This window comes from Sturnira hondurensis, unplaced genomic scaffold (assembly GCF_014824575.4).
Source record: "Sturnira hondurensis isolate 20B ecotype Veracruz unplaced genomic scaffold, ASM1482457v3 Scaffold0010128, whole genome shotgun sequence".
Classification (NCBI taxonomy): Eukaryota; Metazoa; Chordata; class Mammalia; order Chiroptera; family Phyllostomidae; genus Sturnira; species Sturnira hondurensis.
In genome coordinates this window covers 2,856,663-2,873,594 of record NW_028082759.1, presented here as the reverse complement: position 1 = coordinate 2,873,594, position 16,932 = coordinate 2,856,663, and the positions used below count along the sequence as shown (strand labels likewise).

General features: G+C 34.2%; 1 protein-coding gene across 2 annotated transcripts in view; it reads right to left on the bottom strand.

Moving 5' to 3' along the window:
• The window catches only part of GLRB (glycine receptor beta), a 51,886-nt gene that overhangs the window by 12,353 nt on the left and 22,601 nt on the right, over positions 1 to 16,932 (bottom strand). For both annotated transcript variants that reach the window (XM_037058278.1, XM_037058279.1), the window contains 4 exons: positions 16,747 to 16,814; positions 2,221 to 2,450; positions 2,018 to 2,100; positions 372 to 512 (listed from right to left, as the gene is read on the bottom strand). In XM_037058278.1, coding sequence (XP_036914173.1) covers positions 372 to 512; positions 2,018 to 2,100; positions 2,221 to 2,450; positions 16,747 to 16,814 — 522 coding nt within the window. The remainder of the gene's footprint in view (positions 1 to 371; positions 513 to 2,017; positions 2,101 to 2,220; positions 2,451 to 16,746; positions 16,815 to 16,932) is intronic.

Here is a 16,932-nt window from a genome sequence, read left to right as displayed (position 1 = left end):
AATCTCAAATTACTTTTCTTACCTTTCAGTTTGTTTTATTATTATGACTACAAGGTGAGTTGTAAAACTCGCTAAAACAGTCGTCCTCATGCTTCGTTTGAGTGAGGATGTTAGAGGGAGGAGAGATGCTGTGCCTACTGCTGTGGCTGACCCCGATTTGCCTGGTAACTCACTCAGCCACCCCGCACCCCAGTTATTTTTTGTCCGTATGAAGAAGGTTCCTTCCATATTTGAAAATCTGTGTATCTATGATTCCTTCATTGAGCACTTGAGTGACCAATTTCTTAAGGGCCCAGTTTTTCCTTTCAAAATACTAAGATAAATCTTTGAAATGGGACTTAGTTTTGTTTAATTTAAAGACCATTACTTACCAGTGCCTTTATAGTACTTTGTACAGTTACCATATTCAATATCCTCCTTTTTAATATCAAATTGAGGTAAGGCAATTTTTTCTAACTGAACAGGATCCCCCGACTGCCAGATAAATCGTAAATCATCAGTTGTGTAACCAACTATAAACAAAAACAAATAAAACATATTAGTTTGAAATAGAATTATTATGCTCTCTTAATATTTTAATAATTCAAATATTAAACAACAAAATGTTATGAAAATGGAGACTTATATGAAATTGTTGTTAAACTGTAAAGAAGTGAAATCTAGAGCCACTGATGAAAATATCAGCACAAAAATTAAAGATAGTTGGCTTAAAGAAAGAACAAGTTAAAATAATCAGCATATTGCAAACAGTTAAGGTCCTAGTGTGTCATATACAGTAGTACCTTGTGTCAGAATTCTGAAATGCCATCAATAAAGAAGTAATAAATAAGTGATACTAGCTTTCTAAATGTCTACATTTGCAATCATGCAATATACAACCTGGAAATCTGTAAAGAAATCTAGGCACCAAAACATTTTTTTAAAGAAGTCACTACTAACTTCCCCAAAAGAGTTGCATTGCCCTGGGAAAGCAATTAGCCCCTCCAGCGGACGCCATCACAGCCCATGGAAGCACACGTTTTGGGAGTAGGTAACGTGGCTACAATTCAAGGATCAAAGGGGTTTTACAGCATATAGTAACTTACTGTTCAACACTAAAGTGCATATATTTTTAAAGAGATACTTTAGTTCTTCTGGTGATAGAAATGAATATAAATATATAGCTGGACTTTTTATAAAAACACACAGGCATACATATGTACAACACATATACTAACATGGACATATACACACTGACATCTGCAAAATCTCATTTTATAGCTAGAAAGCAGTAAATGCTGCTCAGATTTAAGACCCTGATTCTGTAATTAAAAGAAAAACAGCAAATAATCACTAAGTAACTTTAAAATATATCATCCAGCAAGCACATGTAAGAGGTTTTACAAGGTTACTATTGTTTACTCTTTATAGAAATGGGTTATGGTATATTCATGTTAATGGTTCCTTACATTAGTGTTAATTTTTTGAGTTTTATTTAGAGTTTTATTTGCAAAAGGTAATTGTCATAGCAAATTAATGTTTTAGAGATAATCATTTTAATCAATACATTTAGTGCATATATTATACAATAAAAACGATCATAGAAACAAAAAATGTAATTTTCTAAGAATAAATTTTATACATCCATAGAAAATGGATGCTTGGTAAGATTTAGAGGATATTTTTAAAATTATTTTCAAATTTTCTGATCTAAAAGTATGGTCTTAACATCAGAAAATTATTAGAAGAGCATTTTCTCCTTTACCTTGCCTACATTGCTAATTCGAGTGAAGATGGCAATCGAAAGAATTACGAGTGTACACCTGTATCAATTTAATTGAGATAAAAAACTAGAACCAAAAGGATTTGTTTTATACAAATTAATATAGTAAAAGATTAACTATTTCCCTAAACAAATTATTCTAATGATATTTTGTAATCAAAATTTGTTATTCAAGATATTAGTATTGTAGAATGCATTGCCTAGACATTTTTAAACATTTTATTTCTATAATCATTTAGGGTCTCATTTACATACAGCTCTCAAGTTGCATTTTGCAACGTTGTGTATCCATGGGAAACAAGGTCAAGTCCAATGGGCACGAGAGAGTAATAGATAACCTGAAAATAGAAACAGATGTCGTAGAAGTCAGTTAATATGTTTCTCTGTGATATATATTTCACTGATTTTAAAAGGAAAATATAAATGTGCGTGCAAAAACCAAAGATAAAAAAGAGTACCTCATGCTGACAAGGACATCTCCATCCCGAAAAATAAAAAGGAGGATATTTTCCTGGGTTACGTCATGAAAATTGGCACTTTTTTCATTTGCAAAAAATAAATCAGGTTTCCACAGACATTTGTACATTGTGGGATCCACTGTCAGTGCATCTGAGCCCCGAAAATCACTGGGGAGCTTTAGCCTGGGATCATTCCATTTTTGTCGCAAGAAGATGTTAACTCTATAGTCCTAGAAAAAAATATGTGTGCAGACATGTGTTTACTGCTAATTTTAAGAATGTATTTAGTGCCAGAATATAAAAGGCTTCAGTGGTTAGCAGCAGAAATATGTTTTCTCTTCTAACATTAACCAGGATCAAAACAGCTTGGTCGTTAAGTAGAAAGAGCTTTATCAGAAGGACAAAAAGACCCTTGTGTCTATTTAACTACTCTCCACAGACATTTCCATAACACTTGCTAGCTCAAATGTCAGAATATAACTTTACCAGTAATTGCTTGACCTTTAGATAAATGCCAATTATCCCAGTTGGTTAAGTGGTATTATCATAAAAGCATGAGAACTGCTAAACATTACCATTAGTCTTCCCAAAAAAGCATAATAAAATTTTAGTTAAAAATAGATAAGAAGCCAAGGGAAAGTATTTCTATTTGTCTTTTACTAAGCAGCACACTACAAAAACAATATACATGTACATTATATATCATAGACTATATCTCTGAGAAGGAAAAATCTATCCTTGACTACTCATACATGTGGATGATTACAGAGAGAATATGAGATAATTTAATGAGATTTGGATTATGCAAAGCAGATGAGAGTGCATGCAGCATTTGATGTTATATGCAACTATAGCAGAAAAATGTTTTGAAATCTACTGTCCTAGCTAATTATATTTAATTTTTTTGTCTGTCTCCAAATGTTTTAATTTTAAAACATTGTAAAAATTAGATTATATAGATTTTAAAATATGTGAACATGTTTAATACCTTAGTACATTTTACATTCGTCAGTGAAATGGGGTTTTGGCACAAATTGGGTTATTAGTATATGGAGTCAAACTCAGACCTAAGGCATCAAGTTAGGTATTTTGATTTTAATTCTATATACTGAACTCAGAATGTGGACAAAAATGTTCTAGGTATAAACTGTATTGGGCTTCCGCTTCCTTAGTTTTAATCACTCAAAATTCATAAGCTACTATTCTACCCATCTGTAAACTTTTAACATAATCAAAACAAATTATATTATAAATTTCAACCTAAAATTTGAATAGTTAAATAGTAAGAGATGAGAGTTATTCTTTATTAAATAAGACCTAATATATTCTATGTATGAAAAGTTATATCACATATATACACATACTTAATATACATAAAAATAGAGAATGAAGCATTAGCGATACATAATGACTCTAGAAAAGACTGAGGAATTCACTCTCCCTCTCATGTGATCTTCAGACAATGTGTAGTAATTAGAGAAGATAAAGCATGATACCAATAAACATCCTCTGAATTACAGGCAGTGAAGTAAGATTTGATTTACCTGCACCTTACAGCTACTCTAAACTTGATGTTTGTAAAAACTTCAACATGTAATATGAATTCTTAAAAATCACATGCAGACAGTTTTAAAGTGCCAAAGTCACAATAAATTAAAGATTATATAAGCTGACACTGGATCTACCTGCATCTCTGGGAAAAATAAAGTTAACATTTTTCAAACCAAATGAACATGAAATTAGAGAGGGAGTAAAAGAGGTCTAAAACTCTAGAAAATGAAGACCTACAAATCACACTACATAAACTTTTTTTCAAAGCATACACTTTGAAAAAGTCCTGATAGGACTTCAGTGATTACTTCTTATCTGACTTTGATTGTGACAACTTCAGAAATTAAGTCACTCCAAGAGAAAGGCCCAGCCACCTCCCATGGCGAGCCTTCCAGTACACACAGTGCGGCTTCCTGACAAAAGTTTGCATCCACCTCACCTAAATATGCGCAGCCATCCACTTGGGATGACTCAATAGGTTTTATCATTTTCTAATAAAATACCAATTATGCTACCTTAACTAAGGAACACATATGGTTGGTACCCACTTGACATTACGTTGAGCATTCAACAGCAGTCAATTTCAAATTCTTTGCTAAGAAGCTTCTGGTAATGATCTGCCAAAATTATTGCTGTTCTCAAATTATGCACACTAAATATTATTTTGGCACCTCTAAATATTGTGCCTTATTAAGGAAAATCATCCAAATTATATCTTTAAACTCTGATATTTAAAATATGCATTTGCAATATTATGATTATATACTATGATTTTAACTTATCGTCAAGGGTCAGTATAAAAAATAACTACATGTGGTTGCCCATGTGTCTTGTATAAGGTAGTTATTAAAGCCATGGCCTTTTATTTTGGTCACTGATGAATTCTTCATTATTAAACTTTCATTTGTTTGTATATGTATTACTAATATAATTATATTGGTATTTACCATTGTTAGGCATTTTATTGGCCTAACTGCGTTACAAAAATACAACATTCTTCATACATTCTTCAGCTTATACTATGGAAAGGCTATCCTGATCCTCCTATATACTTCTTATTACTGGAAAGTAAGACTTAAGTATCTCATCATGCTTTTCTTTCTGTCTGGCACCTAGAGAGCTGGAAGCTAATTCCTGTAGCCAAATGAATTCATTTATCTCTCAGATCCTAGTATGACTACCATTGTATAAATCTTGCACATTTAATACTATATATCGGGATGGCCAAAAAGTTCATTTGTTTATTTTCCATAGGATGGCTCTAGTGGCACTTCGTTGTCTTTAACTTTATTTAAAACAATTTTGTTAAATTGTATTGAGACAGCTGTCATATCAGAATACATTACAAAACTTATCAAAGTTGATGAATTTTTGTGTAGCCATTTTGATATTGAAGATGAAAGAAAAAAAGTGACATTTTTGGCATATTATACTTGATTATTTCAAGAATGGTAAGATTGCAGCTGCAATGAAAAAAAAGATTTGTGCCCTGTATAGAGAAGGTGCTGTGACGAATCGAATGTCTCAAAAGTAGTTTGCAAAATTTTGTGCTGGAGATTTCTTGCTGGCTGATGCTCTACCATTGGGTAAAACAGTTGAAATTGATAGCGATCAAATCAAGACATTAATTGAGAACAATCAATGTTCTACCACGTGGAAGATAGCTGACGTGCTCAAAATATCTAAATCAATACAGTTATTGGCAAAAATGAGAAATGTATGATTTATTTTAGGGAAAAACCTAAACAGACAGTTGACCAACACAAGATTTCATTGTGTTCTTTGTCATTGTTCTTATACACCTCAAATCATTTCTAGAAATAGGGATGGATGAAAATCAAAAGGACAGCTGAGAGGTTGTCTGTTGTAACAAACGCACTGCACTGGTGTGGGTTTTGATGGGGAACACCGTGCGTTTGTGGGAATGGGATGTATACGAGAACTCTGTACTTGCCACTCAAGTTTGTTGGAAACCTAAAACTGCTTTAAAAATAAAGTCTGCTGTTAAATAGTGAAAGCAAAATATACTATAAACAAAACAAAAGGAAATACATACACCATTAACAAAAAGTTATCCAAAAATTGGAGATAAGGCCAAAAGATTACTGTTTGTGCTTCTAATGTCCCCCATCGTTCAGCAAGCCTACCTAAGGGTTGAAAGTTCTTCAAGAAAATGTAACATTCTTTGACTTGCCATTTTCTTTGACTAAGGCCTAGACTCAGTAAAGTTATATGACTTACAGAAGGCTGATAAATTATAAATGATGCAAATGATTTCTGTCAGGTGTAAAGATAATTCCAAAGATTATGCCTTAATTGCCAGGTAGAACAATAATAAGTCGGTATCCAGGTTAGCAATCTAATTTCACCATTCTTTCTTTTACTGCGGTGAGACTCAGGATTCTCCTGAATTCTCCATTGAATCAACTTTAGCATTCTTTTGGTTCTCTCATTAACAAATTGCATAAATCAATGAGATGTCCTACTATATGTTTTTAACTTAAAAAAATCATCCTTTATCCTCCAAAATTTAAACACAAAATAACCACACAATCCAACAATTCCACCCCTAGGTTTATACCCGAGAATGGAAAGCGGGGACTCCAACAAATTCCTGTCCACTCATACTCACAGCAGCAATATTCACAGTCGCCAAAAGGTTGAAACACCCCAAATATCCTTCAACAGATAAATGAATACCCAAAGGTAGTATATATCTATACATACAATAAAATATTATTCAGCCATAAAAATGAAATTCTGATACATGTTACAACATCAATGAACCCTGAAAACATTACCAAAAAAACCAAGACTGAGGAAGAGTTTGCCCAATATTCTAGAGTACAGGGCAAAGACAGAATAACCCTGGGCAAGGCAAACATTTTAAGAGCAAGCTAGTAGACTGAGAAAAAAAGAAGAAAAACCTGGGAATGTGATTTTACCAGAGCAAAGGGGCAAAAGCTGTGAGACAGTCAACAGCAGCAAGAACTGCAGAAGGTGAAATACATTCAAACTGAACGGTCTGAAAACTCTCCCCGCAAATGGGGAAGCCATTTAAAGGAGCAGAGGGGAGAGGGGAGGGAATTTCAGGGGAAAGGGGGAAGGATTCACAGGAACAAGTATAAAGGACACATGGACAAAAACTAACAGGGGTGGAAATGGGAGAGAGGTGGGGAGCACTGGGGAGTGGGCTGGGATGGGAGTAAGAGACAGAAAACTGTACTTGAACAATAATTAAATTTTAAAAAGAATAAAAAGACAAGCCACAAAAAATAAAAAAATAAAAGGTTAAAAAAATTAGCAACAACATTTTTGGTAGAATGTCACATGAAAAGCAGTAGTACAGAGGATTAAGAAGTGAGTAGAGGGCAACGTTTCCAACTAAAAAGATGGAGATGATCACAATACAACGTAGGGTTTTTATAAGGAGTAAATGAAATAATACAGTATGTACAGTTCATGAACTGCCACATTAAGTGCTAAACGAGTGTTTCTTTTGTTAGGATATATCTTTATTTTGTTCTTATTCCTTTATAGTGTTGATAATAACGATAAACATGCTTTTGCCTCAAGGGAATCACATATAGTTCAATTCATTTGGTTTGCTCTCTCCTGTGCAGTACAACCTAAAATTGTGCCCAATAGTAATCTACCCCTAGGTCACAAATCTTGAAACAGTGCTAAAATACGTTTTTCAAGCACCTCCTGAATTCCTCTTGTATTTAGTATACTAGTATAAACTCAATATGTTATATTAATTTTGAGTCTCTACTATAATCCTTTTTTAAAATTTTATCGTTTAGGAAATCTCCAGAATTATATTTCAATAAGCATCACTGAAAAACTGGAAATTGCTTAGTTTGTTGTATCATTCTTGATCATTTGTCTCATTATTTCATTATGAAAATGTCTCAAAGATGCTTTTCTATTAGTTATATAGGTATATACTATTATGATTCAATACAAGTTATAGCAAGCCTATATATCTTTTAAGAATATATTAACATTTTACAACATAAATTAATAGTTTGGGTGGAACAGTCATCCAAAAATAAAAGCTCATTAGTTAGTATGCTTCGATTAATGTTTTATGAGAGTTTCTAAATGATAGGTAGCTATTGGCATTTCAAATGTTCTTTATTAGATAATCTTTGAAACCTATTTATTTTCATTTCAAGTACTCAATCACAATAATTATAGCTCTATCATTTATCTTGCAATGAACAAATTCCAATTAGAAAGAGACTTATTTTATCAATGGGAAATTATTTCATTGTGTTTAGAGAATTGGTGACAAATACCACTCATTGCTTATTCCAAATAGCACACTGTTATGAAAAGTGGATGTTCTCCAAAATGTTCAGTCCCAGTTAACTGTCAAATTAAACTATTTCTTCAAGGCAATAAAACATTTCACAACAGGACATTAAAACTGATTAAATTTCATCACTGATACTTTTAATATTAAGAACACTTTATTTGTATTCTGTATTGTTTTCAGGATAGCTCTTCTGGCTACTTGTAATTCTGTTTCCTAACTCTCACATATGCAAACTTTAACTCATTTGTTTTCTTTACATTATGATAAAAAACATTAGCATTCTGTGAACTAAAGGAGATCAGCTCTGATAGCATCTGGCAGCATTATAATTAAAGTTCTGTCAATGGAGTCATTTAAACCTGTTTTCAAAGGAATTTAAATGTAGTGGTTTGCGAGGTTAGAATTTTCATGGAAGAGCTGCAAGATAACAACATGTCAGTAAAAATTTCTGGATTATATCTAACAGTTTTTCTCAATATGTCATTTTAGGGCTTTCAGTTCAACATTATTGGATTATACCTTATGGCTATTTGAATTTTTCTAGACCTATGCTAATATTGCATTTTTATGAGGAGTGCCTGCTTGCTGATGCAATGGTGCTGCACTGAACTATACCCTCCATATGAGCAGCAGTCTGCTGAGTTGTCTGTATAAAAATCACCCAACATACTTGCAGTAAATACAGAAATAAAGTAATGACATCTGTGATATTGTGACAGGTTAGGATATTTGTCTAGTAGTATTCACACCATTAATTTAATTTTTTTCTGTATCAGCTGATAACAATAACAAATTACTGGTAGGAGAAAATAAAACTTGGACATTTTTCATTCTTCCTTATTGCCTAATATGATACTTTACTTGTGATGTTTAATCAAGAATGCTTCTGAAATAATAAAAGTAGGAGAAAAAAGTAAAGAGGAAAGTATAAATAACAAATAGCATTATTCTTCATTTTAAAGCAGACACACTGAAAAAGTAACTTTTATAAGGAAAGGAGACAGACATACCAAAAACATAGATTCTCTGTCAAATCTTTGTTATTACAATTTACTTTAAAGAATGAGAGTTTTCAGTAGTCACTGAGTACAAAACCACTTGTTATTTTGGCATTTCCATATATTGAAAAGGTTTATATCTATATAAAGTTCATATATACATAAGTCTCCAGCAGCATTTGAGAGTTATTATATATAATCAGATAATCCTCCAACAGAATTGGAGAGAAAAAATTTAACAGGTATTCATCAGCATATGTATTAGTGTCTTATTGCTGCTGTGACAGAATTACCAAACACAGAGTGTCTTAAAACACAAATGATCATGTTATAGTTCTGAAGTTCAGATCATCAAAACCCGTTTCACTGGGCCGAAGCCAAGGCACCCCCAGGGCTGCTTCTTTCTGGAGGCTCTGAGAAGAGAGTCCATTTCCTTGCTTTTTCATCCTCCAGAGGCCACCTGCATTCCTAGCGGCCTCTAGCTCATCTCATCCAACTTCATACCGTCTTCATCACATCTACTAATACTGACTCTGAGCCTCCTGACCCTTGTGATGATTCTAGGCCCACTTGGACAATGAAGATAATCTCCCCATCTATGATCCTTAATTATATCACACAAAGCCTCTTTTACCATGCAGAATACCATCCCGGGTTCCAATCATTGGGGCATGGACATCTCTGGGGAACCATTACTTAGCCTACCACAGGGTACAAACCCCGAAGATAAATAATACGAGGAAAAATAAATATAAAACCATTTTAAGGCTGTGCATCTAAGATATAAAGTAGAAAAAAATGAAACAAACACAGGGTGGGGCAAAAGTAGGTTTACAGTTGCTCATACGGAAAATAATACAGTAATTAATAAATAATAATACAGGAATAAACTCTGTATGTCATGTACTCATAACTGTAAGCCTATTCTTGCCTGACCCTATGTGTTTAATATTACTCTATAATAAATGAGATAATGATGAAAAGTCAATAACAAACAATAAAGTATAAAAATACTAAAACTAGGACAAATTTTGAGGAAATAAATTTAAATTTCTATCTAGAAGAAACTATAGAAAATAAAACTGTTTTTAAAACAACAGAGGTGAGTCATTGCCAAGAACTAGAATTAAGCTCTTTTAGTTGATTTCAAATATTATTCTTTCTTGACAGACTCAACGGTGTTACTCAAAAAGAGCTATTGTTAAGTCTATTGTTAAAACAAACAAAAAGGCACAGCAGAAAGGCACAGAAAGTCCGACAGGATCACGAGTTGCAGCACAGTAATAACTTAATTTAATTACAAAGCATGCCTGAACCAAAGAGAGAGAATGGATTATAAAAATACGCTTTTATTTCCATGAAAGAGCTCTTATGATTTCTGGAGAGATAACGTGCCTGTGTATAGATTGTTAAAAAGAGCCATAATACTCATTTCTCCCCATGAGTGCAATAGTTCACATTGTCTTTTGTATTAAATGTATTGGACTGTCACTGGTTAACAAAGTTATACAGGTTTCAGGTGCACAATTACACAACACATCATTTATACACTGCGTTGTGTGTTTGCCCCCCAATCAAGTCTCTGTCCATCACCTTTGATCCCCTCTTTATCTCCTTCACCTCTCTCCACCCTCTCTCCCCAGCAATCACCATACCGTTGTAGTTCACATGTTCAATTATGAACAATCATACTGATTTAAGCCAAAGGTAATAATTGAATGAAAAAATTAACAAATATGGGGTCTGGCAGAAATAACACATTTTTATCACAAAATCATAAGCATGTAATTCTGTAACATAATATCACAGTCATATGACATTTTAGGTGAAATGTTCAAATTAAAGCTATAAATTACTGCACCCATATTATTACCCCACCAACCACACTCAGGCAGGCGTAACTTCTGCCAGGCCCTGTGTAAATAAACCTAACTAGAGTGGATACCACCTAGCCTCTAAACAAACCATTCTGCTCACTGCTTTTAATTGAATGTATTGGGGTGACATCGGCTAATAAAACCATACAGGTTTCAAATATACAACTCCATAACACATCATTTGAGTACTGTCGCATGTGTTCACCACCCAACGTCAAGTCTCTTTCGGCCACCATTTGTCCCCCACTACTCCCTCTCCCACCCTTCCCCACCACCCTTTCCCTCTGGCAATCGCCATACCAGTGGCAGTGTCTGGTTTTTGTCTGTTTGTTTGTTTAACTGAAGCGCTTCACCTTTCTCATTTGTCCCCCAGCACCCCTTTCCTCTGATAGTTGAGTCTGTGAGTCTGTTTCAATTTTGTTTTTTAGTTGTTTTTTTCAGTAGATTCTGAAAAGAAGTGAAACCATGTGGTATTTATCTTTCTTTGACTGGCTTATTTCCCTTAGCATAAGATTCTCTAGATCCATCAATGTTATCCCAAAAGGTAAGATTTATTTCTTTTTTTTATGGCTCTAGTTTTCCACTGTGGAAATGTATCAGCTATTTTATCCACTCATCTCCTGACGGGCACTTGGGTGGCTTCCATATCTTGGTGATTGTAAATAATGCTGCAATGGACATGGGGATGCCTATATTCTTTTGGATTAGTGTTTTGGACGTCTTCAGGTATATTTGCAGAAGTGAAATCATTAAGTCAGAATGCAGTTCCATTTTTAATATTTTTGAGGAAATTCTGTACCGTTTTCCACAGTGGCTACACCGATCTGCATTCCTACCAACAAGACGGAAGTGTTCTCTTTTCTTCACATCCTTGTAAACATCTGTTGTTTGTTGATTTATTGCTGATGGCCATTCTGACAGGTGTGAGATGATATCTCATTGTGGTTTTGATTTGCATCTCTCTGATGATTGGTGATGTTGAGCATCTTTTCATATGTCCATTGGCTGTCTGTATGTCCTCTTTGGAGAAGAGTCTATTCAGGTCCTTTGCCCATTTTTTAATTGGATAATTTGGGGGTTTTTTTCTTTCTTTTTCTTGGTGTGGGTTTTATAAGATCTTTGTACGTTTTGGAAATTAACACCTCATCAAATGCGTTATCGGCAAACATGGTCTCCCAATCAGTGGGTTACCTTTCATTTTGTTGGTGGTTTCCTTTGCTGTGCAAAAGCTTTTTAGTTTCATATAGCTCCACTTGTTTGTTTTTTCTTTTGCTTCCCTTGCCTGAGGCAGATACATCAGGGAAAAATACTGCTAGGAGAAATGTCTGAGATTTCATTGCCTATGTGTTCTTCTAGGATTTTTATGGTTTTGCAACTTGCATTTAAGTTTTCAATTCATTTTTAATTTATTCTATTGTATGGTGTAAAGAGATGGTCTAGTTTCATTTTATTGCAGGTGTCTATCTGATTTTCTCAACACCTTTGTTTGAATATACTGTCTTTACCACATTGTATGTTTTTGCCTTTTTGGTCAAATATTAATTGACTGTAAAAATGTGTTTTTTATTTCTGGGCTTTCTATTCTGTTCCATTGATCTAGATACCTGTTTTTTTATGCCAATGGCCTGCTGTTTTGATATCTCTGGATGTGTACTACAGTTTGATATCAGGTAGTGTAGTACTGCCAATTTTGTTCATCTTTCTGAAGAGTACTGAGGTGATCCAGAGTCTTCTGAGGTTCTACATAAATTTTTGGAATATTTATCGTATTCTCACTTTATTGAATGTTGCTATTCAGTTGTTACAACTAGTAACATGTACATTGATAAAATTAGAAGTTACTGTTCTAGCAACTTCAAATTAAGATGATTACATGTATTTAACCATTTCGTTGATGTTAATCCTATTAATGTCAGTAAATACCACTCAAAGTATTAATAATGACACCTTATAAAAACATAACATTATACAATGTAAATGAATAAATAGATATGAGAAAGAGAAACTATAAAGCTCTGAAATGAATTGTTAAAACAGGCTGAAGGCACATAGTACCACCGAGGTGTGAAAAACCTAAGGAATATAAACATGGCTGAGTTTTCCTCCACTACACAATTACGGTTTGCGAATAAATCTGAGAATACTTTTAGTTTAGCTGGGAATCGTTAGCATTTGAATTTTAAAAAAGCAAAGAAGCAGGAAGGAATATTTCAAGTAGAAATGGTTAAAACTTCCTGACAATCATGCCAACGCTTACAACCTTAACTGCTTCTTTGTTTGATAACCAACCTCCTACAATGGAAGAACAGGCTGTTCTCTCCCTTCAGAAGCTGCCCAGGGTCTGTCGGCTCCCTGACTTGGAGCTCTTCGCGTTACCTCCACCCCGAGCTATGAGTTCTATGTTTTGCCCTTTGGAGTAAACAACTGCCCAGTTGAGCTAAGAAGGTTTGAACTGGAGAGAGAAATGCTGGGCAATATTAAAACTCTCGAAATTGTAAGACTTCCTTGATTTTAGCAGATCTTTGTAGGAGAAATTTTTAGGGGACTGTTTATAAATGAAACCACAACTGTATAATATAGCTACTAACAAGTAGTTCATTTTCTTTAGGATGAGATTTTATTGTGAACTATTACATTAATTTGAAGGTGCATAAAAATCAATGTCACCATTACTGAGAATTAGTATGCTGGGCAAAATAATTTATTGTATTCTTTTGCTTTATTTTTTGTATTTGTTCTACTTTGTTCTAAGGTATAACATAACATATCAAGTACATAATAGATTTTGGCACAAGCCTGTCTGTTATCACAGCTCACACACTGTCTACATGTTGTTTCCATGAACATATATCCAATATTTAGACAAAACTATTACTCTCTGTTTCCCCAAACTCTTGTTTGTAGGGTTTATTTCATTTTATTTTGTTTTGTTTTTAAGAACTAACCTCTTTGGCAAGAAGATGGAATAAAGGGAACCACTGTCTACTGTTGGTGGGAGTGTAAAGTGTTACAACCACCATGGAAAACAGTATAAAGGTTCCACAAGGAATTTTAAGTAGAAGTAACATATGGTCCAGCAATCCCACCTGTGGTTATACAAAGGGAAAAAAATCATTCTCTAGAATAGATATTTGTATTCCCATGTTCACTGCTGTGTTATTTACAATAGCCGAAGTATGGAATCAACCTAAGTGCCCATCCACAGATGAACGGGTCAAGAAAATGTAGGGGTGTGTGTATACATTGTACATATACAGTTTTATGAAGATGTTTTATCTTAGATGCATTTTTCCCTCCTTGGAAGACATCTTAGTGTTATCTATGTATCTATAATAGCTCGTGCCTTTTCTAACCATCAAACAAGTGTCGGCCCATTTGCTTATTAAGATTGAGCAAATCTATAAATTACAACAGCCTCAAAAGACCTGTCTATAATATACTGTTTTGTGGGGATGCAAGAAATAAACAGTACTAAAAGCAAAAAATAATAATTATGCTACATCTGTATATAAGTCTATATGATGAAGGTGGCTTCTTATCTGAACCTTTAGATTGTATCTGTACAACTCAAATTGGAAGGCAGCAAAAGAAACAGCAAATACAAATAACTTTGTTCTCTGGACAGAGGTCTTGAAAATTAACACTCTGCGATAATAACATCATCCAGTCTGTTATTTAACCAAACAAATGTTCAACATGCATTTATTATTTAAAACTTTTCTGCCAATTGTTTTATGGCTTCTTTGATTCACTTTGTACTCAGCAAATAACATAATTCATTTGTCCATTTTTTTCAATCAATATTAGCTAGTACAAGAAATTGCATGTTTGTGTGTTCATTATTTATCTGGTGCCTTTTGTCATCTGTATCTTATGGAAAATGACAGAGTAGAATACATTATTCCTGACTTTAAGGATTTATAGTTCATTAGAGAATAAAGAGAATACACACACAAAAGAAGCTCTCCTATTTAATTAACAAATAAATAATGGAAATGGAAGCCTGGATTGAAAAGAGGGCACAGAGTCTGAGGAGCCAGTAATCTATAAAAATGTTGTCCCTTTTTTAACACCCCTTTCTTTTAGGTGTTTTCAACTTGATGTAATCAAGTAACTACTGATGAGACCTAGAGAAGTTTAGATTTCTCCTATTGGGAAGGCAATTCAATATTTATTAAGTGGCAGATACATTAATGATACATACTAGTCTATGACACATGTAGCCTTTATGTAATTGAGAAAAATATCCTTGCATTAGTTGTCCTCAAGTGCAAAAGAGAGTTGAGGGTGCTTCCTGCAGGCTGTGACATCTGGCCCTGGTGTTTTAGGCTGAGTGCAGGGGTGCTGTGAAAGATAAAACAGAGTACGGAGGAAAGTGCAGAGACCAAACAGCTCCCCATGCAAGTTTCACCTTGAGAAAATGACTTCTCTTACGCTCTGCAAAGTGAAGTGCTTTGATAGACTAATCATATGTTCAATTAATGAGTGCTATACTTGTCTTCTGAGTGATATATGGTAATTTATATTACATTTCAGAGCCGACTTCTACTAATCTGTATTGTATGCCTATGCCATTTAGGTGAACTAAATGAAAGTGAATTTTGGACTTGATTCCAAAACCCTTTAAATAATTCTCTAGAAATGTTTACACATTGCTTAAGAAAATCAATTATTCAGGGGCTAAATGCATGCTTCTATTAAAAAATGACATTCTCATCATAATCACGGATAAAAATAGGCATTATAATTTAAATGCAGCCTACAGTTCCCTTTGTAGCATACTATGCTCCTACTAGGATTAAAGGAATAGTTTCATTCCTTCTCTAGTCTGAGCTATCCCCTGAATAACTGTACTGTACTTGGACCATTACCACTAGGCTTTCAACCCACACCTTAGTTTATTACTTAAAAAAGCATCTCAAAAAAAAAAAAAAGAACCCGAGCCTTCTTTCTCCCACCTGAATTAAGTATCATTTCAGCATGTGGTTTTTCAAAAATGGGCACACATCTATACCCTAAAACATCAAAAAAAAAAAAAACAAGTAGACTTTCCTGAATGTCTTTTGAGAAGCCGGGGGGGAATTACATCATACACCACTCAGGAAATCCACTCATGCTGTACAGCCGTCTGTGTCTCAAAGGTACCATTTCTCACGACGGCAGCTACTCCCGAAACCTTTTGTTTCTGTTCCTTCAAGGTAGCATGACTGTCCCTTGACGGTCCCTGCTTCCCATTCTACCTTCGCCTTTCCTTGCACTCTCCCCCATTGCGTAACACTTTCAGGGAGCTCCATGGCCATATTTCATGAGGCTCGATTTTGCTTTTCACAGTCTTCTGCCCCACACATCACAAAATCAGTCCAACAGAGAAACCAAAGATCCTTCTCAGGAACCAGGAGGAAAAAACTGTCGACACTCAGACGTTTTCAGTGCTTACACATATGGGCATATTGGGGGAAATATGTTGCCCCAGAGTATTAATTGCATAAGTCCTTTTTAAGGACTTCCATAAGTCCAATTAACTGTTCAGAGGGAGTATGGTGACTTTTCAAGTTTGTAAGTTTTAATGCAGTATTAGGGCTAAATTTGAATTATAACATTACACAGCCACTGGAATCACTAACTTAACCTTGAAACTGGGTTATTTTATACCAGGAAAGAGCGTGCACTTTTTCCTTAGAGTTACTCAGTGTTTTTCAGCTCTAATATCATTCCTCTCACTATGCCCTAGGTTCAATTTTGATGATTAAAAACATGAAATTAATTGTAATCTTACCATGGTGGTCTCTTGAATGGATCCAAAGCTGTTGATAAAAATGTTGACCACTACATCAACAGGGATACCTGTGAATAAAAATGAAGGATATATTTTGTGCCTGTAAAAACTTGGTCAGAGTCTTCATATTTCATGGCTCCTGCATTTGATTTTTATCTCTTTTTTTGCCCCAGTCCTCGTGGATAT